General features: G+C 39.6%; 1 protein-coding gene across 1 annotated transcript; it reads left to right on the top strand.

Moving 5' to 3' along the window:
- The first annotated feature begins 7,572 nt into the window (after nucleotides 1-7,572).
- SGCB (sarcoglycan beta) lies at nucleotides 7,573-23,827 on the top strand. The gene is made up of 6 exons (XM_039468165.2): nucleotides 7,573-7,667; nucleotides 12,138-12,347; nucleotides 15,862-16,047; nucleotides 16,793-16,984; nucleotides 17,303-17,434; nucleotides 20,716-23,827. The coding sequence occupies exons 1-6, from the start codon at nucleotides 7,632-7,634 to the stop codon at nucleotides 20,917-20,919; spliced, it is 960 nt and encodes a 319-aa protein (XP_039324099.1). The 5' UTR covers nucleotides 7,573-7,631; the 3' UTR covers nucleotides 20,920-23,827.
- Nucleotides 23,828-23,909: the final 82 nt, after the last annotated feature.

The raw sequence follows: 23,909 nt of genomic DNA, 5'->3' as shown, positions 1-23,909 counted from the left end.
GCATATCGGTAGTCCCAGCTACTCGAGAGGCTGAGGTATGAAAATCACTTGAACCCAAGAGGCAGAGGTTGCAGGAAGCCAAGATGGAACCACTGCACTCCAGCCTGGGCAACAGAGTGTGACTCTCTCTCAAACAAATAAATAAGTAAAAGTTGATAAGCCGCCTTTTTTTCACATATGAAAGAAAATACAAGATAAGTAATGATTCTCTTTGGGGAATATTTTGATGCTCAAATTTTGCCCCAATTTGATTATTTTAGGACATTACCAATTAATCAATTTTGGGAGAAGTTGAAAGAACAGTAAACTCAAAAACACAACCACTGTTGCTTTATCTCGCACTCTGCCAGTTAGTGAAGTCTTATGACTTTATATAAATCTTAAATCACTCAGACATTTTTTTAATCTATAAAATGAGTAATAGGTACTAGATGAGCTTCAAGATCTCCTTCAGTTCTGACATTCTTTAATACTGTTTTACCATACTGATTAGGTTCAGGGTTGAGCAAATCTTGCCCTTTGTTTCAATTTTTGGTTCACAGTTCGCTTTATGTCAAGTGTTGATTCTGAGCACATTAGCCAATCACCAAAAGTTCTCACCATTTTTTAGTACAATTTATTCTGCAAGCTTGCTAGAATGACTACTATTTCTAACCTCCAGTCAATAAACAAGGAATTTCTCTACAGCTGCACTTTTAACAAATTAAACCCAGCTCAAACTGATAAACTTTTCCTAATTACCTCAACCTCTCAGAGCTCATCACTTTCTTCTTTATGCTTTCTCTCTTTAACTTTTGGATGTGTTAATATTCTTGCAATTATCACACTATACTATATTTATTCGCTTCCTATATAAGCTTGTGAGCTTCATGAAGAAAAAGAGAGAGGCTTATTTAGCTTCATATCCTCAGCACAGCAACTGGCACGTAAGAAAGAAGAGACAAGTTGGGGAACAGGAGGAGGAAGGGAGGAAGGAACAGGAAACAGAATAGGAAAGGAAAGGACATGATTTGCTGCTTTGTATCTGATGTCATAATCCATTGAGCTAGAACGCAATTTTAACAACCAATCGGTGGTTCTTATGGTGTCATAATTCTACCACCCAGACAGGAGTGATTTGTTCTAGAAAGGGTAATGTGTCAAACATCTAGATGGAATAGGTTTTTTGTTTTTGTTTATTTTTCGATGGGGGGAGCCAGAGTTTCACTCTTGTTGCCCAGGCTGGAGTAAAATGGCATGATCTCAGCTCACTGTAATGTCCACCTCCCAGGTTCAAGCGATTCTCCTGCCTCAGCCTCCGGAGTAGCTGGGATTACAGGTATGCACCACCACACCCAGCTAAGTTTGTATTTTCAGTAGAGATGGGGTTTCTCCATGTTGATCAGGCTGGTCTCAAACTTCCAACCTCAGGTGATCTGCCCGCCTCGGTCTCCCAAGGTGCTGGGATTACAGGTGTAAGCCAATGTGCCTGGCCTTGGAATAAGTTTTAATTTTGTCTACTCTGGATTTTTACCTATGTCAGTCAGCTGGAAAGATTTTTAATTGGGGATTTTAAGAACCCAACAAAAGATTAACTGAATCCACTGCCTGAAGTGAGAGCTATGTATATTTAGTTCACACTTCACCAAACATAAATATATGCAATAAATTACAGGAGATTATATTATGCAGTGAGATTCTCATCTTAATTTCAAGTCTTCTTCACTAAGGACAGTTGCTAACCCTTAGCCAAGGGGCCTGTAAGAACACCCTGTGTTTGGCTTGGATGCTCTTTTAAGCACTCCTCATCCTTTCCCAGCTGACCCATGCTATTCTTGTCTTTCTGCTGTCTGTGTCTGGATCTTGTGTCTTTGGATCAGGGCCTGTATTACTGCTTGCAGAAAATCTTTTAGTCTTTGCTGACCCACTTGCATAATGTTGAGTTGAAATACAATGTTCATCTGAGGTATTGCTTAGGCTCTTCGTGCTCAGAGGCACTTTGTTCTTGTAGGTAGCAAAACACTTCTTTGTCCACTTAAGTGTTTTCTAACCCGAGTTCTCTGTGTCCTCCTTTCAGGAGTTTCGTTTTGTCCTTTTCTCTGCCACATTAAGGGAAAGGGAAATAATTTTCTAAAAATCACCCAATGGAGAACAAAAGAATTTACTGGGAACTCAGCTGGAGGCAGGTTTCCCCACTGACAGAAGCAAGAATGTTGTTTCCTGTGTCATGCCAACGAGCACTCCCCACTCAGAGCAGCAGTTCAGAAATTTTTTGTACAATTATTTCATGTGCACTACTGATTAAACTATAAAAACAAGAGGAAATTTTAAATATATCACAAGTGTATAACCTAGCACCTAAATAAACTATAGAACATTTGCAACGAATACAGATTAGAAGAAGAAGAAAAAAAGGTAAATGTAGTGTGATTTTGGAGAGCTACGAACTATTCTTCCTATCGCAACCCAGGTTTCCATCACAGGTTTTTCAGAAGAGAAGCCATCCTCACCCTCCATCTTTTCAGCTCTGCTAGCTAAATGCAATGGCTAGGTCATCGTTCTGTGAAAAGCCCCATGGGAGGAGTAAGCTCAGGACACATTAAGCTATTGCAGAGGCACAGTGAGTATGGTCTACCTTGCAAGATGTCCTTAAGCATGTCAGGTGAGGGATATGGGATAGCATGAGACAGTCCCTAGGATGAGTGATGTTGAAATAGAGCCTTTTCAGCACTTTTAATAAACATTTACTGAATTTCTAGTGTGAGACACCATCTGCCTTAAGTATGGGCAAAATTAAGCTCAGTGTCTGCTCCCTAGGATCTCATAATCTATTTAAATGAGAGAAACAGCAACCATAGTTCAATGTGATCAGTTAGAGTAGATATAAAGTTCTGCTGAGGCAATGACTCCTCCTTTGCCTCATTTCCCATCCTTCTGAAAAAGCATCAGGAAAAGTCATAGAATAAGGTGATATTTAGAGGCTGTTTTGGAACGATGCGTGTTTACCAGGAAGAGAAGAACAAATGGAAACAGGAGGAATCACAGCAGAGGTATGAAATTGAATGGAGGGGCAGAAAATGACAAATAGTAGTCCAATGTGACTACAGAGTAGTCAGGGAATCAGAGACAAGACTGCAAAGACAGTCCTGGTTCCAACTATGATGAGTCTTATATATCAGGCTAAAGGAATTGATCTTTATTTCATAGGCAGTAGGGAAGCAGCAAAAGGCTGTAAACAAAAAAACTGCATGATTGCGTCTCTTTTGCATCACTTTAGAGGTCACAGAGGTTAAATATGGAAGGGGCAGAACTGGACCCAGAAAGAGCACTTAGAAGACACAGAGATGATTAGTCTAGTGCCCTTCTCTGGAATACTTGTACGGTGAGTGTTAGATACCGATGTCAGAGATACTTAAATGCTAGCAATATTTTTTACCCAATAGAAAAACTTAACTCCAATCTCTGCTTCTATGTTCATATCATCTTTGTGTGTATGGAACGGGCAGAACTGGACCCAGAAAGAGCACTTAGAAGACACAGAGATGAGGGTTAGTCTAATACCCTTCTATGGGGTACTGTATGGTGGGCATTAGATACCAATGTCAGAGATACTTAAATGCTAGTAATATTTTAACTCAATAGAAAAAATTGAAATATTCATATAAAATATGAATATTTCAGGGGATATTCATATAAAATATGAATATTTCAGGGGATATTCATAAGAAATATTCAGGGAGATACAAACATTCAGTCTATAACAATCTGCAAAGAGCCTGATTCAAAGTAACACCACATTCACAGATATTGGTGGTTAGGACTTGGATATGCCTTTTTGCAGGGTGCTATTCAAACCACTGTCCTGTCCTCCTGTAAGGATAAGGGCTCATCCTAAATTCAGGGTGATCTCAGATCCTTAATAACATCTGTCTTAGTCCATTTGGGCTGCTATAACAGAATATGGACTAGGCGGCTTATAAACAAGAGAGCTTTATTTCTCACAGTTTTGGAGGTTGGGACGTCCAAGATCAACATGCTTAGAGATTTAGTGTCTGGTGAATGCCCGTTTCCTGATTCACAGATGTCACTGTGTCCTCACATGGTGGAAGGGACAAGCTAACTCTCTTGGATCAATTTTATAAGGGCACTGATCCCATTCATGAGAACATATCTAATCATCTATGACTTCCTTCTATGACGTGAATGTGTCCCCAAAAATTCACGTTTGGAAATTTAATCTCCAATGCAACAGCATTGGAAGTTGGGGCCTTTTGAGAGGTGTTTAGGTCGTGAGGGCTTAGTCCTCATGAATAGATTCATGCTACTACAAAAGGGCTTGATGGAGTTTTGTCTCTTTTCGCCCATTACCTGCCTTCTGCCATGTGAGGACATGGCATTCCTCCTCTCTGGATGACAAAGGGTTCAAGGTAACATCCCAGAAGCAGAGACCAGACCCTCATCAGACAACTGAACGTGCTTAGACTTCTCAGCCTCCGGAACTGTGAGAAAATAGATTTTTGTTCTTTGTAAATTACCCACTCTCAGGTGGTCTGTATAGAAGCACAAAATGGACTAAGTCAGCTTTTAAAGGCCCTACCTCCTCATATCATATTGGGGGCTAGGATTTCGATATGCGATATATTCAGGGAGACACAAACATTCAGTCTATAACAATCTGCAAAGATCCTGTTTCAAAGTAACACCACATTCACAGATTCTGGAGGTTAGGACTTGGATATGCCTTTTTGCAGGGCACTATTCAAACCACTGCAAAGTGAACAAAGGGATAAGTGTCTTCATAATCTGACTTGAACTCCAGCCCTGGGGAGCTCTGTTTTGTGCTTCCAAATGCTGATATCATGCAACAGGCAAAAGAAAGTACAAAATTAAAGGCCGTGGTGTATGGCAGAAAGGGCACTTACGGACTTAGATTCAATACTGGCACTTTAATAGTTGAAAATATGGTCAGCCATTTAACCTCTACAAGCCTTGATTTCTTCATTTGTAAAAGAGGCATTGCCAAGCATACAGTTGACTTTAAAAATCATTATTTCAGAGGAAAAAAAAAGGTGACAATAGTACATTTGAAAATGATCCACATTAAAATGTGGTCATGTGAGTTAACTGGATCTCTTTAAAAGAGAATAGAGGCTGGGCGCAGTGGCTCACACCTGTAATCCCAACACTTTGGGAGGCCGAGGCAGGCAGATCATGAGGTCAAGAGATTGAGACCATCCTGGCCAACATGGTAAAAGCCCATCTCTACTAAAAATACAAAAATTAGCTGGGCGTGGTGGTGCATGGCTGTAGTCCCAGCTACTGAGGAGACTGAGGCAGGAGAATCGCTTAAACCCGGAAATGTGGAGGTTGCAGCGAGGTGAGATCACGCCACTGCACTCCAGCCTGGTGACAGAGCAAGACTCCATCTCAAAAAGAGAGAGAGAGAGAGAGAGAGAGAGAGAGAGAGAATAGAAATTGGCATTAAGAATAGCGGGATGAGGCCAGGCGCAGTGGCTCAAGCCTGTAATCCCAGCACTTTGGGAGGCCGAGGCGGGTGGATCAAAAGGTCAAGAAATCGAGACCATCCTGGTCAACATGGTGAAACCCCGTCTCTACTAAAAATACAAAAAATTAGCTGGGCATGGTGGCGTGTGCCTGTAATCCCAGCTACTCAGGAGGTTGAGGCAGGAGAATTGCCTGAACCCAGGAGGTGGAGGTTGCGGTGAGCCGAGATCGTGCCATTGCACTCCAGCCTGGGTAACAAGAGCGAAACTCCGTCTCAAATAAAAAAAGAATAGTGGGATGTCCTGTCAGAGATGAACATCAGTGATGAGGAGGGAATCTAAGAGAAGGTGATGTTCAGATAGCCAAAGGGGCATTTGGTTTCAAGAAGATTAGCTATCAGGTATCTCACCACCTAAGTGGGAGGTTGGTTGGCAAAGCAAGTTGGGGGTTAGAAACTTGGATACTGAGCAGATTTCTAAGATATTTATTAAGTTTCATTACTGTGCTAGACATTGGAGATAAAACGATGAGTCAGACACCTACTTTCCAGATAGAACACACCATCTTTTGAAGTCAGCAGGTAGACAAGATAAAAATACAATGCAATGTGAAGTGCTACAAAAGGCTAGATATAGAGTTAGGGAACATATCTGTGGGAGCTTCTGAAGCCTTTAGAGAAAATATGTTTGAACAGATTCTTGAAGGACAAGTAAGAGTGTGTGTGCCAGGGAAGAAAACTTTCCCAGCAGAGAGAAAAAGGCAAAGCTTAGGAATTAAGAATTAGTAGACAAGAACTCAGATCAGTCCAAAGCCCATGTGCAAATTGAACAATGAAGCCACAGGAAGAATATTAACAGAGAGCCTTACTGCTGACTCCTGCATCATTGGGCGTTAACTTACAGTTTCCCTGCCTAAAATGCAGGTTTGTCCCAGAGACTCAGAGAGGAGTGTCTAGAGATATGAGTCAAGTGGTTCCAGCATTTGGGAAAAAAAGAAATGCAGACAGACTGATGACCATCTAGGTGCTGACATTAGCAAAGTTAGGGAAAGAGGGGAAAAGATTTACAGAATTTACTATGACAGATTATCTAATTTAAACTTCACAGCAATCTTCTGATGTAAAAGTAGACAGAGCCGCGAAATAACAGCTCAGATCATCAAAAAGCAAAACTGACCTAATTCCAAGAGAAAGGAAGCCTTCACCAGCTGGTCTCTTTGGTGCTTCCTGCTGAGTTAGACAGTACTAGGGCCTAAAGGTGCTTACTAGACGTCATTCGGCTACATGAGGAGCAGTTTCTGCACCTTGGTTGTTACTGATTTCACTGCATTTTTTTTTTCCCAGCTAAAATGATTATTGGATTATATCTACAACGGGGAACAATGAATGTGTACTCAAGCAACTCGCAGATTTGAGTGGCTTCCCGGTGTGCAGTAAATGTCCGTTCAGTTAGGTTTCCAAGGATATATATGGTAACGCTATGTCCAATACTAAATGGAAAAAATCCATCCCCAGTATCATAGAAAAAAACAGCAGACTTCATAGGCCTCCAAATTTAAGCAGCCTGAAGTGATTCAAAGCCCTCCTTGAGGACCCTCCGTCTCCAAGCCTCCAGCCGCCAAGTGACCATTTGTTCACTTCCGCCCACGCAGTCACCACGCGGGTCTGCGTCCACGTGTGGTCTTGATACCGGCCCCTCCCACCCTGGCCACGGAGACCTTGGCCCGAGAAGCAAGGAGGGCGTCGCAGCACGAGATGGCACCGACCTTTCGGCGATGGGGAACGGAGTGGAAGGGGAGAAGCGTCCTCGGTTTTTGAGGGTGCCCTTTCCGAGGAATCCGCAGGCGGCGCGAGGCAGCGCGGAGTCCCCATAGGCCCCTTCCGGCCCCTGCGCGATGCCACGCGCCTGAGGCCACGGTCCTAGGTTCAGGGGCCGCGGCGAAGCCTGAGCCCTCAGGCCCGGGGTGCCGGTCGTCTAGGGTGCGGGTCGTCTGGGGTGCAGGCTGGGAAGGGGAGGGTGTGCACGGCGGGTCCCCCCAGACCCCGCCAGGGCGCAGGCGCAGGCGCGCGGGGTGCGGTCGCGGCGGGGCGGGCACGGCCGGGCGGGGAGCGCGACGGCGGCGGCGGCGGCGGCGGCGGGCGCGGGAAGATGGCGGCGGCGGCGGCGGCGGCGGCGGCCGAGCAGGTCTGTGAGCCCCGCCGCGGCCGCGGGCAGAAGGAGCGCGGGAGGCCGGGTCCTGCCGGCCGGGGGTGCGGGGCGCGCGGGCCGCAGGGTCTGGGCTCGTCGTGGCTGATCGGGGCGGGGCGGGAGGAGCTGTCCGCCGCCGAGGATGCCGGCACGGGCTGGGGACCCGGAGCCTGCGGCGGCCTCATCCCGGCCTGGCATGACTGCCCCCTAGCTAGGGTGAGGAAGGGTCTCGGTCTAGAGAGCCTGGGAGGCGGTCGAGCCAGCCTGGAGCCTGCGCTGGGCCGTGCCAGGGACCGACCCTCTGCAGCCTCCAGCAGAGATTCAGATAAAAATAACCTCAGCTCCAGCCAGGAGGCTCCCCTGACACCGGCCAAGAGGCGGTCAGCTGTTGCCCGGGTGTCAGCTTGCAGCCACTTTTTGTTTCTGCCATCTCCAATATGCAGACATCCCAGATTTCCCTTCCCGCTTTGGTTTTTGAAGATTTAGTCAGCAGTCTAAAACTATCTCCTGTCCACTTTTAAAAATGATTTATCCAAGATTTCCTAACCTGCATTTAAACTTGTAACTTAGAGTGGTTTAAAAGGCTCCCTGTTCCGTCCCAAAATCTAGCTATGCGTATGCACACATGAACATGCATATGGGTGTGTACACATGTATATATGTGTTAATATATACATACACATAATCGCTAGGGTGATTTATTATAATACAGATAATTTTTCAGTCACTTTCCCCCTTAACTATTGTTTTCCTTTAAACTATTAGAGTAGTTTCTCTTGACAAAGTCTCATTCTAAAACGTTGGGAAAAAAAGGAGTCAAGTTTTTAACAGTATTTGATCTTTGGAACTGTTTTCCTAGATAATTAACTTTTTAGAGACCTATTAGGTATATATGTCACTGGAGGGCTCATTCTAAAAATAAAAGGTATAAAATCTGCCTTCAAGTAGCTTAAAGTTGAACGGCCAAATACATGCAGAGAAATCAGCTAAATACAATAGGCAAGCTGCAGATTTGTAACGGTAAAATAAAACGTAGAGAAATGAGTGAAACTGGAAGAAGACAAAACTTCTTGGGAGTTGTTGAGATTTAAATTGTTCCTTGGCTTTCCTCATTTCCCGCCTAAATTATCAGCTTCTGTTTCAGATGATTCTTTTTCCATCTGGTTCTATTTTTGCTTTACACATAAGTGGGGCAGTCTGAGCCATTCCAATTTACGCATTATGCCTCAGCCCTGAACTTTACTGAATTATCCATAGGGATCTCAAACTCAAAAATGTTCAAAACTGGACTCCGTCATATTTCCTGTTCAAAAGGCTACAACTATCTATTCACTTGGTTAACCTAGCCAGAAACTGAGGACCAAGGCCAGTTTAAGGGAGCTGAGAAAGACCTGCACTTGGTTTAATGTTCTGCTTTCATGGGCTCGATATTTAAACAGTGAGACCCAAATTTTCTTTTTCCCCTGGGTCCCACAAATTATATACTCAGTCCTATTTGGGAGTGATCTTTGACCCCTTTGTGCCACACTCATATCCAAATAATCAACAGATCCTAACAGTTCTACCTCTTTAACACCTTTCCCCAGTCTTCCACTTCAAAGTCAAACCTCACTGGGACTCTTTTTTTTTTTTCTGTATGTATGTATTTTTATTATTTTTTTATTATACTTTTAAGTTCTGGGGTACATGTGCAGATTGGTCGGGATTGTTATGATAGACTGGATAAAGAAAATGTGGCACTCACACACCATGGAATACTATGCAGCCATAAAAAAGGATGAGTTCATGTCCTTTGCAGGGACATGGATGAAGCTGGAAACCGTCATTCTCAGCAAACTGACACAAGGACAGAAAACCAAATACTGCATTGGGACTCTTACAGAAACCCACTCTGGAATCTTCATCTCTAGGCTCTTCAGTTCCAGTTCATGTCTTTTTGGGTGATTTTGCTGCAGAACAAATCTGATTGTATCAGAAACCTACTTTAACTGATCAGTAGTTCCCCTTTGCCTTCAGAATAAGATCCATTGTTCTTGTCGTGGTATTTATGTCACTTACCGGCCCCTAAGCACATCTCTCACTGTATTTCTTGCTTCATCCCTATTCCCAGCCTTCTCACCATCCACATAAAGTGACCAAAATTAGTTCTCCCAGAGATGATTTGCTCTCAAAGTCTCCATGCTTTTTCCTCTGACAAGAATGGCCTTCTCAGCTCTTTTGCCTGGTTAACTCCTGTCCATCCTTCAAGAGTCAACTCAACTCAGCTCTTCTTAGAAACCTTCCCTGATGCCCTTGCCTGCTAGGTGAAGATGCATTCCTCTTCTGTACCCTTTCCACATGGTATGCATTGCTCCACTGCAGCACTTGACATGCTGTATGAACTGTTAGTGACCTTGTCTGTCTACCTGACTGGCCTAGAATTCAGCTTCTTGAGAGTGGACACTATGTTCATCCTGGTAGTTTGGAGCACCTGGCTTATAGTAACTATTCAGTAAGTGTTAAGTGCGTCAAGATGAAGACAGTAATGTGCATGGATTGGCAGAGAAAGGTAAAGAATACATCTCCGGAGGGGTGAATTTTGTCCTTTCTCTTTTTTCTGTGGACCTGTATTCAAACTCTGGCTAAGACTTTTAAGTTGCCCATTTGTCAGGGTTGTCAGAAGCCCATGCTGAGGTTCTGTTTTGGAACCTGACTACAAAGTCGGTCAGGTGTTCTCTTAAAGTATTCATCTGTCCTTTTTGACTCCACCTTAGTGTGGGTCCTCTTACCTCAAACCTCCGTTACTACAGCATCCCCAGCAGCTTACTTACTGGTGCTCTTCTTTCCTCTCTCTCCTAAATGCCCACACATTTAACATTCTGAAATATTGGTCCTTTGTGCTCAAAGACCTCCAGTGACTCCTAGTTAAGCACAGCATAAAGACTAGAATTTGTATCCTGCTGTCCAAGAACTTTCACAATGTGGCCCTACTTTTCCAACTTCCTCTTCCCTGCCTTGCCATATCTGACGCATCTACTCCTCCCCATTTCCCTCACAACTCCAGGTCATTTGAACTCTGCAGCCTGTATTGCCTATTTATTTTGGCACCTGAACACACAGTGTGATTTATTGCATTGCTAACTATTTTATGTTAACATGTACACAACATCATCTCTGTTAATACGTAGAAGATAAGGACCCTTTCCTATAGTTCTTTTGTGTTCCTATCTCTGGTATTCGGGTTTAAGCATAAAGTGCTTTTAATACATGCCCATTCAACAACTGAATTTTCTCAGAGCTCTAAGCAATAAGTAGGACAGTATCCATTTCTGCCCATTCCTTTTGTGTTCTTGATATGCAAGATTATTACTCAAAATGTCATTCAACCATAGTCTAGGTCAGAGGTTCTCAAATCATTTTGGTCTCAGGTTTTCTTTACATTCTTAAAAATTATGGAGGTTTCCAAAAAGCTTTGGTTTATGTGGATTATATTTATTGATATTTACTGTAGGAGAAGTTAAAACGGAGAAATTTTTAAGACATAAGGCTATACAAATACACATTCCATTAAGTGATGATGTCATCACATTGGTCATGTAGCCTATACATTCATGGGCCTTGGAAAGTGAAAATAGCAAACAATATCTCAGTGTTATTTTGAAAATACAGATCCCAGAAAGGGTTCATGGAACACTTCCAGGACTCCCCACCCTGCGTTTGAAAACTGCTGATCTAGGGTAATGTAAGCTCTAGTCAGTGAAATTATAAATAACAAACTGTGTCAGCCTTTCCAGTCCTATTTTCATATAAATGAAAATATATACAGTTGCCCCTCAGTGTCTGTGGGGGATTGATCTCAGGATCCCCAAAGGATAGCCAAATCCACTGATGCTCAAGTCTCTTATATAAAGCGGTATCATTTTTGCATGTAACCTCTGCACATCTTCCTGTGTACTTTAAATTCATCTCCAGATTACTGATCACACTAAATGTAATGTAATTGTTATACTGTATTGTTTAGGAAACAATGACAAGAAAAAAGTCTGTACATGTTCAGTACAGATGTAACCATTCACCTTTTTTCCAAATATTTTTGATCCACAGTGGTTAAATCCATGGATATGGATCCCACAGATATGGAGGGCCAATTGTATATGTAAAAAAATGCATTATTAATAAAAACAAAGTTACCCCCCTAAGATATGTATGACAGCTCTGCTCAGAAGCGAGCTGCATACTTTGACAGTGGGACTATTGAAAGCAGAGAGGAAAAATATCCACGAGTCGCCTTGAAGTTTCTTCTATATTCTCCCTCTAACACAGTTATGCCCTTACTTGGAGCTGCAACTCAATGTGACTTGCAGTTTATTCGTGGAAACTGTGCCAGTAACTAATTCAGCTTGCTCTAGGTATGAATTGGCACCTAATAGATACATGCATCAAAAAGAGAGGGTATAACTGTACCATGATGTTGTATGTCATGTTTAGCAAAGTTCCAATGGTCCTGTAAAGAAGTCCATGCGTGAGAAGGCTGTTGAGAGAAGGAATGTCAATAAGGAGCACAACAGTAACTTTAAAGCTGGATACATTCCGATTGATGAAGATCGTCTCCACAAAACAGGGTTGAGAGGACGAAAGGGCAATTTAGCCATCTGTGTGATTATCCTCTTGTTTATCCTGGCTGTCATCAATTTAATTGTGAGTATATTGTACAGAACACTCCTTTTAATTGCCATGGGGAATTTTTCATCTGCTTTATAGTGTAATCATAGACTTTATTTTCTCCTTTTCTATACATGTTTTGTCTCTTACTGAATTTTAATGAATACTTTCTGTATAAAAACCTAGCATGCAAATATTTTCATATATTAATTTCATTTAAAAAATATATGCATGGATTTATCCCTTTAACGGACTTAATATTTAACAAGGGTAGAACTGTGAGGCTGCCAGCTAGCTCAGTCGGTAGAGCATGAGACTTTTAACAAGGATAGGATTCACTCTATAGACAAGAGCTCTGCCAAGACAATTTTATTGCTTTCACGTCTCCTTAAAAATATAATCCTTTATGTTTTCATTTAGCTTTTCCTACATTTAATGTTTCCTCTTCAGCTGGATTTTAAAATGGCAAACCCTTTGATGGCAGTACAGGGTTATATCGTATAGTCCTAAATCCCTGCTGTCAAAGGATGCAAGGATCTGGTAGGCTGATTCACACTAAGGTACTGAGGACCTGATAGGATGCCTTTTCCAAAGACAGTGCTTTTTAATGAAGAAATACTTTTAATCTGAAGTTATGACTATCTGAAACTCTCTGGCATGTGTGTGGACAGATATTTTCAGAGGGAATGATTATCGGTATACTTAAGACTGATCATGAACACGGTCTGCAGCAGTTTTAAAGTGATTCTTTTTGCGTTGTTTCCTACTTCTAATGCATGCAAGGCAGTCTTTTTGTATTTATGTATGTCAAAAGCACTTCTGTCTAATTCTTCTCTCAAATCAGAAAGACCTGTTCCTACATATTTCATTGTAGGTACCTCAAATTTTTACTGGGAGCACAAATTCTGAATGGATTTTATTTTATAAATTTATTTTATTGGAGACTTCTGGTCAAGATGGCAGCATAAAGACATTTTATCTTCTTCTCTCAAAACCTCATTCCAAAGAAATCTTAAGAAACAGAAATATCTTTGAAGAAAGAGGGAAGCAACTGAAATCCTGCAGCATAGTATATGAAGACACAAAGTAGGAAGAACAATGGCAGGTTGTTGATTGACTCTGAGAGAAGAGGACCTGCTTGTTGGGGAGGGGATGTTGGTGGAAGTACCTTATAGAACCCTAAAAGGCCTTGGGAATTAGCTCCAGTACCTTGAAAAGCAGGAGTAAGGCAGCAACTGAAAACAGAGAAGTCGTTTAAAAAAATCTGTATAAGAGGCAGTGAGATCCCTAGGCCTACTCTCCCTTCCAACCAGCAGTTAAACAACTACCCCTCCTAACGCCATACAAAACTAGTGAGTCTCTGAACACACTGGACCAGAGAGGATTCTTTCTGCCTGAAGATACTGGTGGGTAGGGGTTGGGTTTCTATACTGAAACAGGCAAGTCTCAGTCCTGAGACTCCCTTTCCCACACTCTCTTATCCTCATCCTCCACCTCCAGCTCCCTGGCAGCCAGGCAAGAGACAGAAGAGCCTTCTCTGGGATTCCTGATGCATGTAGAAAAAAGATCTGAAGATACTGTCATTTGGCAAGTCCCAGTGAAAAAGCCATCTAATCTCCCTCTTGTGACACCTGTCAGTCACAAGCCCCACCTCTCAGAGAATTTTCTGTGTATTCATGGCTAAGTATGAAACTGAGCCAGGGATCAATAGACTTTTGAGGAAAGTGCCAAGAATTGAAAAATGATAGAGTCTGAAACACCTAAACCGTGGAGAAAATAGAAACTCATGGAATAGAGAAAATGCCACATAAACTACCCAAAAACCTGAATTCGGTATTCAGAGAAATAAGAATATACTGCATCAATGAAACAAGAATAATATGCCATTTAAAAGGAGCAAGCCAGACACAGTGGCTCATGCCTGATAAAGTAAGACCCTGTCTCTACCAAAAAAAAAAAAAAAAAAAAAAAAAAAAAAAAAAAAAAGAGCAATTAAGAACTCATAGAAATGCACGCACGCGCGCACACAGATGAATGGGTGGGTGGGTAGATGGATAGGTAGGTAGGTAGGTAGGTAGGTAGGTAGGTAGGTAGACAGACAGAACAAATAGAAGATATTAGAAGATAAAAAGAACTCTTTGAGAAAGTTCAACAAAATTAAGGAATCGATGCAGGAGACTGACATGCTGTTTATAGGAGTTTCAGAAAGAGCACAGAAAGCACTGGTGGGGTAGGGGGTGATCAAATACATAAATAAGGAAAATATTCTAGAACAGATTGAAAACTACCATTCTGGGTCCTGCGTAATGCATAAAAAAAGACTCAACAAGGCCATTATGACATTTAGGAAACCAGTAATAAAGATAAGATCCTAATACCTTCCAGAGGGGAGCAAAGAACGAGCTTTATTCTTTTCATAAAGAATACACAATTAGAATGGCATAGGATCTCCTAAAAGCAGCATTGGGACCTGGAAGGCAATAAAGCAATGGCTTTCAAAATCCAGAAAGAAAAGAATTTTAAATCTAGAATTGTATACCTACCCAGTCTAGCAATGAAATGTGAAGCATTATAAAGATGTATTTTTCCCATGCGCACTTTCCAAAAAATTTTGCTTCTCATCCATTGCTTCTAAGGAAGCCGCTGGAGGATGTGCTCTACCAAAAGCAGGACGCAGATATAGGAAACTGGGTGTCCAGCACAGGAGAAAGACAAAAGGAAATTCAACACGAAAGTGGGGAAAGTTTATGATTACAACTGTGCAGGGGGTCCATACAGACCAGTCCAGCCCACACAGCCCAGTCCAGAAAGATAGGGGTTCCAGAAAGATTTCCTGAGAGAGAAAAATAGAACTAATATGTTATCTGAGAGGCTTGGACCTACAGAAAATTGTATTGAAAGATTTTACAAAAATATTGTAGGATTTGAGATTAATTAGATTTTTAAAGAAACTAAGGAAATGAAAGAAGGGTTAAGCTCTGAGAGACAAGGTACAGGAAAGAAACTACCACTATAGGACAGTATTTGGTTTAGTAAGGAACAATATTTACGTGGTTGTAATACTGAAAATAATCAACCTGGGATTTAACTAAAACTTGAGATTGGAGTTGGAAAAGAAAAGAGATTTAAATGAGCTAAATTTCTCATCTGCCAAAATAGGAAATTGATAGATAAAGCCTAAAATTGATAAATGAAGAAATAACAGTATACATATATTTAGAAATAAGGACATAAATTCTAAATGAGATAGCTAAATTTGTAGAAAGTGGTTGTTCCTAGGAATGAGATGTGGATAGGGTAGAAAAATAAGAAAGTGCTCTTTTTAAATTATAGACCTTTTAGCACATTTTGGCTTTTAGCTATTTGCATGTAACACCTTAATAAAAATAAAATTGGTTTTGTTTCTAAGTGGAAAACAAATTGATATGTTTATGTCACCGATTAAACATTTTAGGAGATCTTTAACATTTTGGTGATAATATTTTCTATTTGCTTTCCAATTACACTAAATGTATGCTCCTACCAACAGTGGACCCGTGTTCTTTTTCAGATAACACTTGTTATTTGGGCCGTGATTCGCATTGGCCCAAATGGCTGTGATAGCATGGAGTTCCATGAAAGTGGCCTGCTTCGATTTAAGCAAGTATCTGACATGGGAGTTATCCATCCTCTGTATAAAAGCACAGTAGGAGGAAGGCGAAATGAAAATTTGGTCATCACTGGCAACAATCAGCCTGTAAGTCGCCACATTCACTGAAAGAAATGCAAACAGCAGAGGGGCATTAGAGGAAAATTCTTTGCAAAAACCTAGAGTTGATTATTGTAAAGAGGTATTTTCCTTAGAAAAATTAGTATATTTATAATATATCTATAAATGTATGAATATAGTGAATACAGTTTAGAAAATATTCATAAATATCAATATTTAGTAATATTATTGCTTTTATAATCTGTTGAAATTAGATGCTTTCTTCATATTTGAGATTTTGTTCAATAGTAGCATCTTCTATGACAGATGTAATTAGAATGAGAATACAGGTTACTCTTTTCTCCTCCATATGAGGAAGCCATTAAAGCACTTTCCCAGGTGAATATACTCTGTAGTTTTGGGACTCTGGAAGAGAATATGCCAATCTTGGCATCTCATGCCAAATATAGTTTTCAACTGAATAAAACCTCAAGGAGGTATTCTTACCACCATCTCTGCCTGTCTTAGGCCTTGGGCCATATTTCTCATGACTCCTTATTTATGCAGAGCAAATAAGCGATAAACATATAAGCCTTCTTTCTAAAGAACCCTTCTTCCATGTGGGTAGAGGGAGGACAGACACAATTAAAAGTATTTGAAGTTAGTCTATTATTGTGGTTTTTAAATTTCTGTAATTTTTGTAATTTTTAAAATACAATGTTCAAGAATTTTGTTTGCAGTCTTCCTTGAAAATATATTCACAATAAACTGTTTTGTTTTTTTTTTTTTAAAGATTGTTTTTCAGCAAGGGACAACAAAGCTCAGTGTAGAAAACAACAAAACTTCTATTACAAGTGACATCGGCATGCAGTTTTTCGACCCGAGGACTCAAAATATCTTATTCAGCACAGACTACGAAACTCATGAGTTTCATTTGCCAAGCGGAGTGAAAAGTTTGAATGTTCAAAAAGCATCTACTGAAAGGGTATGATTGATTGGCTTTGCTTTGCTAATGGGAGAGTTATTCTCTACAGTTATAAAGAGGGAGGAGGGTTGGACCATTTTAAAGTAGTATGAAGGAATATATTCCAGAACACTGGAAAGGATTAATTCCAGATTTGTCATTAACTAGCTCCTGTGATCAGTATCACGTCACCTTTCTTTATCTCAATTTCCACATCTCTAAAACATTAATAAAAACATTTGAGTTTCATATCTCATGACTGAAACTCCTATTTCTCTATCTCTGATATCTCACATTGATTTAGAAACTCTTTTTAGTACTTGTTTTTTAAATTTTCAGATTACCAGCAACGCTACCAGTGATTTAAATATAAAAGTTGATGGGCGTGCTATTGTGCGTGGAAATGAAGGAGTATTCATTATGGGCAAAACCATTGAATTTCACATGGGTGGTAACATGGAGTTAAAGGCCGTGAGTATTCCTTTAAGAGCATAAGAGAATTACTAGGTTCTTGGATACATAAATCCATATGTAGAATATTATACAATTATTGAAGATGATATAATTTTCTATTTTTTGACATGGAAAGATGTTCAAAGTGGGTTGCGAAGTAAAAGAAAGTTACAAAACAATTTATGAAATACATTATTTTTATTTTTCATAACATATGCATGTTTATATTTATAAAAACCTGGCAGGGTATGTCAAAAATGTCAACAATATTTAGCTATGGATAGCAAAATAACAGATGATTTGTTCTATTTTTATTTCTATTAGTCTGTATTTTCTGTTTCTCTTTCTTTTTTTTTTTTTTTTTTTTTTTGTGATAGTGATCACTTGGATTACTTTAGAAGGCACAAAAAGAAACCTCCTAAAAGAGAATTCTGGAAGATCAAAGTAAATATTCATGCCTTAAAGTTGTTGTTTTTTTTTTTTTTTTTTATTGCATTTTAGGTTTTGGGGTACATGTGATGAACAAAGTTGTTGTTTTAATTAAAGATTTTTAAATTAAATCTTTAATCCCTTCCTGGGTTTTATATCAAGTGATGTGAAAAAAAACCAATTAGCAAATGTATAAAATTATTTTACTTAGACATTTTTGTTAAAATGTATTTTTAATCTATTATTAATTGTAAAGGAAAAAGGTTTTTTTGTCTTTATTGTGGCTGTCAAAAGTGAATTTTCTGTGCTTAACAGATGACATCTGAGCTTTAACAGGTATGGTATTTCATGTGCCATAATTCCAAAAACTTTTTAATGACTCACAATTCTGGTCAAAGTATACTTATTCAAAATGCCTTTGTGTATCTACAATATGCCATTTAACTAAAGGTAATGAAATTTGTCTTACCAAGTATTACATGACAAGTGAACTTAAACGTAAGGACTTACCGTTCTTTCTTATTTAAAAAATTGCAATTTCATAGTTCTTGGAGGGAAAAAAACTTTTTAAAAGTAGTTGTTTCACTTTTACAAGCAGTTTCCCCTACAACACATAATTCCATCTCTAAAAAGTAAAGATGAACATAAAATGTGATTCTTGCCAGGAACTCAGTTGCTGCCGAGTTAACGTGTACGTATATTGTGGTGTAAGAAGCCATTCTTCTAAGAACACTGTCGGAGAGTAGCCACTGTGACTGCTGTCCTCAGCACTGGAAAGTCACAGAAGCAAGAGATTTGTATAGAGACCATTAGCAAGTTACCAAACCTTTTATTTTTTTCTACCTGCCACTTCTGGTCCCATTCTACCTTGTAGTGAATATGACAAATATTTAAATACTTTGAAATAGACGTATATACATATCAGTTTCTCCACTGTTATAGGAAAAGAACCTAGCATTAAAATGATAATTAGCTTTATAACTTAGGTAATATCAGTGGTTAGTTCTAAAGTATATAAGCCAATCATTAGAAATAATTTTATTAATTAAACTGCTGTTTTGAAAAAGCTGTTTAACAATTTAAAGAAAGTAAAATTAAATGACCACAAGATGGCAGCATTGGAACAAAATTGGAAAACTAGTCACGAATTAAGGTCTATTCCATATACTACCACTGCATAATCAATTAGCCATCTCCATTATTTATAACCAGTTTTCTCTCTTTGCTTCAGATACCCCCTGTAAGCTGATGCCTTCCAAATTTGGAATTGTGCCTCTGAATTAAGACTCGCACATCCAGCTGCCTGCTTACCCTCTCCATTTTGATACCTGTTAGACATCTCAAAGTTAGCAAGTTGAAAATCTTGATATCCTCTCTTCCCCACAAGCATGCATTTCCAATTTTAGTATATGTGCTGCCGAAGCGAGCACAGCATGCATTTCCTTCAGTATTCCTGTGCCATTAAATGACACCCATCAGTCCATAGCAAAGCCTTCTGGCTCACCTTCAGAAAATACAGAGTCTGGCTGTTTCTCACCACCTCCACCATCACCACCCTGGCGTAAACTGCCATCATTTCCTGCCTGGATGGTTGGAGCAGCCTCCTGGCTGACCTTCTTGCTTCCAAACATTCACTCCCATAATCTGTTCTCTACCCAGCAGCCAGAGTGGTCATTTTAAAAAGATCATGTCATTTCTCTGTTCAGAATCCTCCAAATGACTTCCTGTATAATTCGGAATAAAACCTAAAGTCCATTCCCTGCTTACATGTCTGATCCCCAGTTATTTCTTTGACTCATCTCCTATTAGTTGCTCCCCTCACCCTCCGTGTTTCATGCATACTGGCCTCGTAGCTGTCCCTGGAACCCAGGCACATCTTCACCTCGGGGCCTTTGCAGGCACTGTTACCTCTGCCTGGAGTACCTTTCCCCAGTTACCTACCCAGCTTCCTCCCCCACTTCCTCTAGTTTTTGTTGGAATGTGACCTTATCAGACTGCATGTGGTCCTTCCTGAGCACCCTGTGTAAAACGCAGTCCCCACTTGCTCATGCTCTGTCTACTTACCCTGCTTTATTTTCCCCCCATAGCATTCATCCCACCTGAAGTCATGTGATTTACTGCTCTTTTTTTATTGTCTGCCCTTACCCCATTAAAGCATCAACTCAGTAAGAACTTGGGCTTTGCCTATTTTGTTTACTGTTGTATTCCCCAGCACCTAGAATAGTGTCTGGCATATAGCGGGCACTCAGTAATTATTTGTTGAGTGAATAAAAGGAAGAAAGGAGGAAAGGGAGAACGCATGGAAAAGAGAGGCCTTAGAGTCCCTAAAAAGAAGGATTTTAAGGAACTACAATACAAAAGTGTTTCTTTAACACTGGGCGTGAAGAACCTCCAGACGGTTTCCTTTGAGTGCTGGGTCTTCAAATTATATGGTTCATTCACAGTGTTGCAAAAACATTGGAAATTAAAATTAATTCCCTCTAGGAGGAAAAGTCTCTTTGTACTCATGATCACAAACTTATCAATCAGTAACTTCGTTATAGTTCTCTTAGGACTTAACAAATGAAAATGATCTGAAACTTAACATCCATTTTATCATGCACTTGGGAATTTTGATGTAATTTTAATTAATAGAGAAATTATGTTGCAGGTTTATTTATGTACATTACAGATGTATGAAGCAACGAAATCACTCGTTGACTCTTGTTACCGAGTTTGGTTTTTGTTGTTGTTGCTGTTGTTTTGGTCGTGACTTTACTCTTTCTTACTGCCTTCTTTTCTCATTGATATTTCAGTAAGTTTTGTTTATTGACTTTGTTCCTTACCATTCTGGGAGGCAAATAAATCATATACTACTATTCTCCTAATAGGAAAACAGTATCATCCTAAATGGATCTGTGATGGTCAGCACCACCCGCCTACCCAGTTCCTCCAGTGGAGACCAGTTGGGTAGTGGTGACTGGGTGCGCTACAAGCTCTGCATGTGTGCTGATGGGACACTCTTCAAGGTGCAAGTAACCAGCCAGAACATGGGCTGCCAAATCTCAGACAACCCCTGTGGAAACACTCATTAGAAGAACCCCAGAGGTCATCAACATGTTTATATCTTGACTTGACTTTTTTATGCATGCAAATCATTGTTTTTACAGAGTGTGTGATAACTCATAATTATTTTAACGACAGAGCACTACTGTATCTGCTATATGATCTACATCGTTAAAATCTCTGAGAGCCTACATTCTACTACATTTTATTAAGTTGCACTAATTTTCATATTTACTGTTCTCTAAAATAATTATGAGAAGTGAATAAAATCAAAATTAATGTTTAAAGAAGTGTTTTTAAAATTCCACTAACCCTTTTCTAATAGACAAAGGGCTGAAGCAGCTGTTTAGACTCACTGTAAGTAAACTGTGGTAACTCTAATGGGGATAGACCCACATAAGATATTTGATGTTTTATGCTCTGCCTTTTGGCTTCTGCAAGGAAACATGCAGATTTCTGGTGTATTAAGCTTGAGTCGTATTCTCACATGCAAGTGAAGTCACTGAAGAACTTTACATATGCAAGATAAAAACAGTGGTCCCTTAATTTTGCACCAGGAAGAAAATATTTCCTAATAGAATGCTTATTTGCAATAATGATAAACATCGTGTTCACAATGTGATAGAAATTAAAATACCATCTCAGCTTTAACTTTCAAATAATAATGATAGCTATCTTTACTGAGCATTTTCTACATCCTAGGCATTGCACTAGGCATTGCACGTTTAATATCCCTAATTCTCACCACAACCCTGCAAGTAGGGGGTATTATCCAAACTTTACCCATTCAGAAACTGAAGATCAGAGAAGTTAAGAAATTTGCCCAACACCACATAGTAAGTAGCAGAGTTGGAATTGGAATTCAGGCGTGATTCAAACCTGGATGTGCTTGATTCCAAATGCCATGTCGTTTTCACTATGTGCGCTGACTTTTTAATTATTTCAAACTCCAGAAGGATGGAAAGATTAATTTAAACTTACCCAAGAAAATGAGAATCAAACAAAACAGATATGTTTACTCTAGTTAAAAGGAAAGTAAGTCTCATGCCAGACCCAAAAAGGATCAATCACTGTCAGATTTTAAACTATGTTGAGCCAATTCCAAAATATTATACCATGGAGAGGTCAAATTTACCTACTTGTGAGTTACCTCAGTTTCCCAACCAACGGACCTTGGCATACTAGAGTAACAATGCATAACACAGTTGCCAAGATATTTATACCCTTAGCCCTCAGGGCAACACAGTGGAAAGTGGGGAGGCCGTAGACCCAAACAAGTCTTACGGGCCGGGAATGGCCTGGTTAAGTATACCATGCCTTGAAAATAAGTCTGGAAGCACTGGACTAAAGAGTGCAGATGCAGGAAATAATACACATAATTTTTAGGTAAGGAAAGTAATTTATCTCTGCTCCTAATATTACTATCCCACTGTAATTATTGATAACCCTCAAGCCAGTTGATTTTTTAATATATTTGATTGGAAAAGAACTCTGTGGTATTATTAAGACTCAGAATCAGGGACAGGGCCCTCAAAGGAGTTTGCTGTACAATAGGCAGTAGAGATGAGACATGGGCCCATCCCTGCATTCAAGTGTAACAGCATTCTGTCAGGGTCACTTTGAATTGTGTACATAAAAAAACCAATACAAAAAACAATTTGTACTCAGTATTGTCACATTTCTCTCTGGTAGAAAAGTCAAATACCTTAGAGATTATGAGGTCACTAAATTATACTGAAATTGGATTGACTTACTACCTAACACAGAGCACAGTTTTTAACTGAAAGAATGAGATTTATAACCTCTGAGTGGAGTTGCAGTGATATTTGAACTCATTTGAATATATTCAATATCATTTAATATCTGAATTGTATTCAGAAAAACAATTGCCAGAATTTTCATTCAGATGCTCAGTAAATTAAATTGCGTATTAATTACTTGTCTGCTCTACTTAGATTTGTTTTAAAAGTTTAAGTAAATATTTTTACAAAAACCAGAAAACACTATATTACATAGTATTATTTATTAAATGGAGTTCATGAAATAATCTATTTTTACTCTTTTTTGAGAAATACTTGTGTTTTTGATACATCTGCATTAAGTGCTTTTGACATGAGAGGCTATTCTGATGTTTTTCTAGAACTGCTTGTTATCAGGAATAGTATTTTAGGATACTTTACAGGTAGTCCTGGCTTTTTCCCTGAAACGTAGACTTGGAAAATCTATTGGAAAGCAGAACAGGAACAAATTCTTTGTTTTACTTATGGCTTGTTTTTATTCACAGTAAACCTTCAACAACTCATTCTCTCTACCAGCTGGTATTTTTCTATAAACTGAAATGCTGACTTTGCCTCTTCCTGCTGTACACTCATCCCTGCACTGAGCACGGAGATGAGGAGCAATAGCCACGGGGGAGGTGGGAGACAAAGACTGGACCCCAGGAGGGGGCGCAGGTACATGCTAGTTCCAATTCCCACAGTGTTTTAGAGGCAGGCTGCAATGACAAGGGGGTAAATGAAATCAACGCAAGATTTATTAGGGACTAATGGGCAGACGGGAAAAATGTAAAACAACACAAAACAGGAACTGCCTATAATATTTTAAAATAAACTTATTTGTGTTTTTTTGCATTGTAAAAAAGCAAAATAAATTTTGTGTGATAGTTTTGATGATGAAAGGTGGAAGTTCTACCTAGTTTTGAATGAGTTTTTTTTTTAAGGGAATGAGAACGTCACGGTGCTAAACTTGACAAAGAAGAGACCATTGAAATGCTGAAAGTGTTGTATGAAGGGGGCAAAGATGGCCAATTATGCCATACAAAAATAAGCCTATAAATGTGTTTCAGGTTGCTAACTTGAGTTTCAGTTAATTCAGTTTGTAATAACTAGTTATGAACTTCTGTTTACAATAAAAATTCTGTAAATTGCTTGCTGTTAATATTTTGATGGTCATATATTAACTGGTTTCTACTTAGTCATGCAAATGTGGTAAATTTAAATATGGATTGAAATGGGACACT

This window comes from Saimiri boliviensis, chromosome 3 (genome assembly GCF_048565385.1).
Source record: "Saimiri boliviensis isolate mSaiBol1 chromosome 3, mSaiBol1.pri, whole genome shotgun sequence".
In the NCBI taxonomy this organism is placed as follows: Eukaryota; Metazoa; Chordata; class Mammalia; order Primates; family Cebidae; genus Saimiri; species Saimiri boliviensis.
The sequence above is the reverse complement of the archived record's forward strand: the minus strand, read 5'-3'. Positions and strand labels throughout refer to the sequence as shown.

Bases quoted from the DNA above. Each gene is read 5' to 3' on its own strand.
- SGCB (XM_039468165.2), top strand. From the start codon at position 7,632: ATGGCGGCGGCGGCGGCGGCGGCGGCGGCCGAGCAG. The intron at 12,348-15,861 runs GTGAGTATATTG...GTTCTTTTTCAG, and splicing joins TGGCTGTCATCAATTTAATT to ATAACACTTGTTATTTGGGC. The intron at 16,985-17,302 runs GTATGATTGATT...TTAAATTTTCAG, and splicing joins AAAAAGCATCTACTGAAAGG to ATTACCAGCAACGCTACCAG.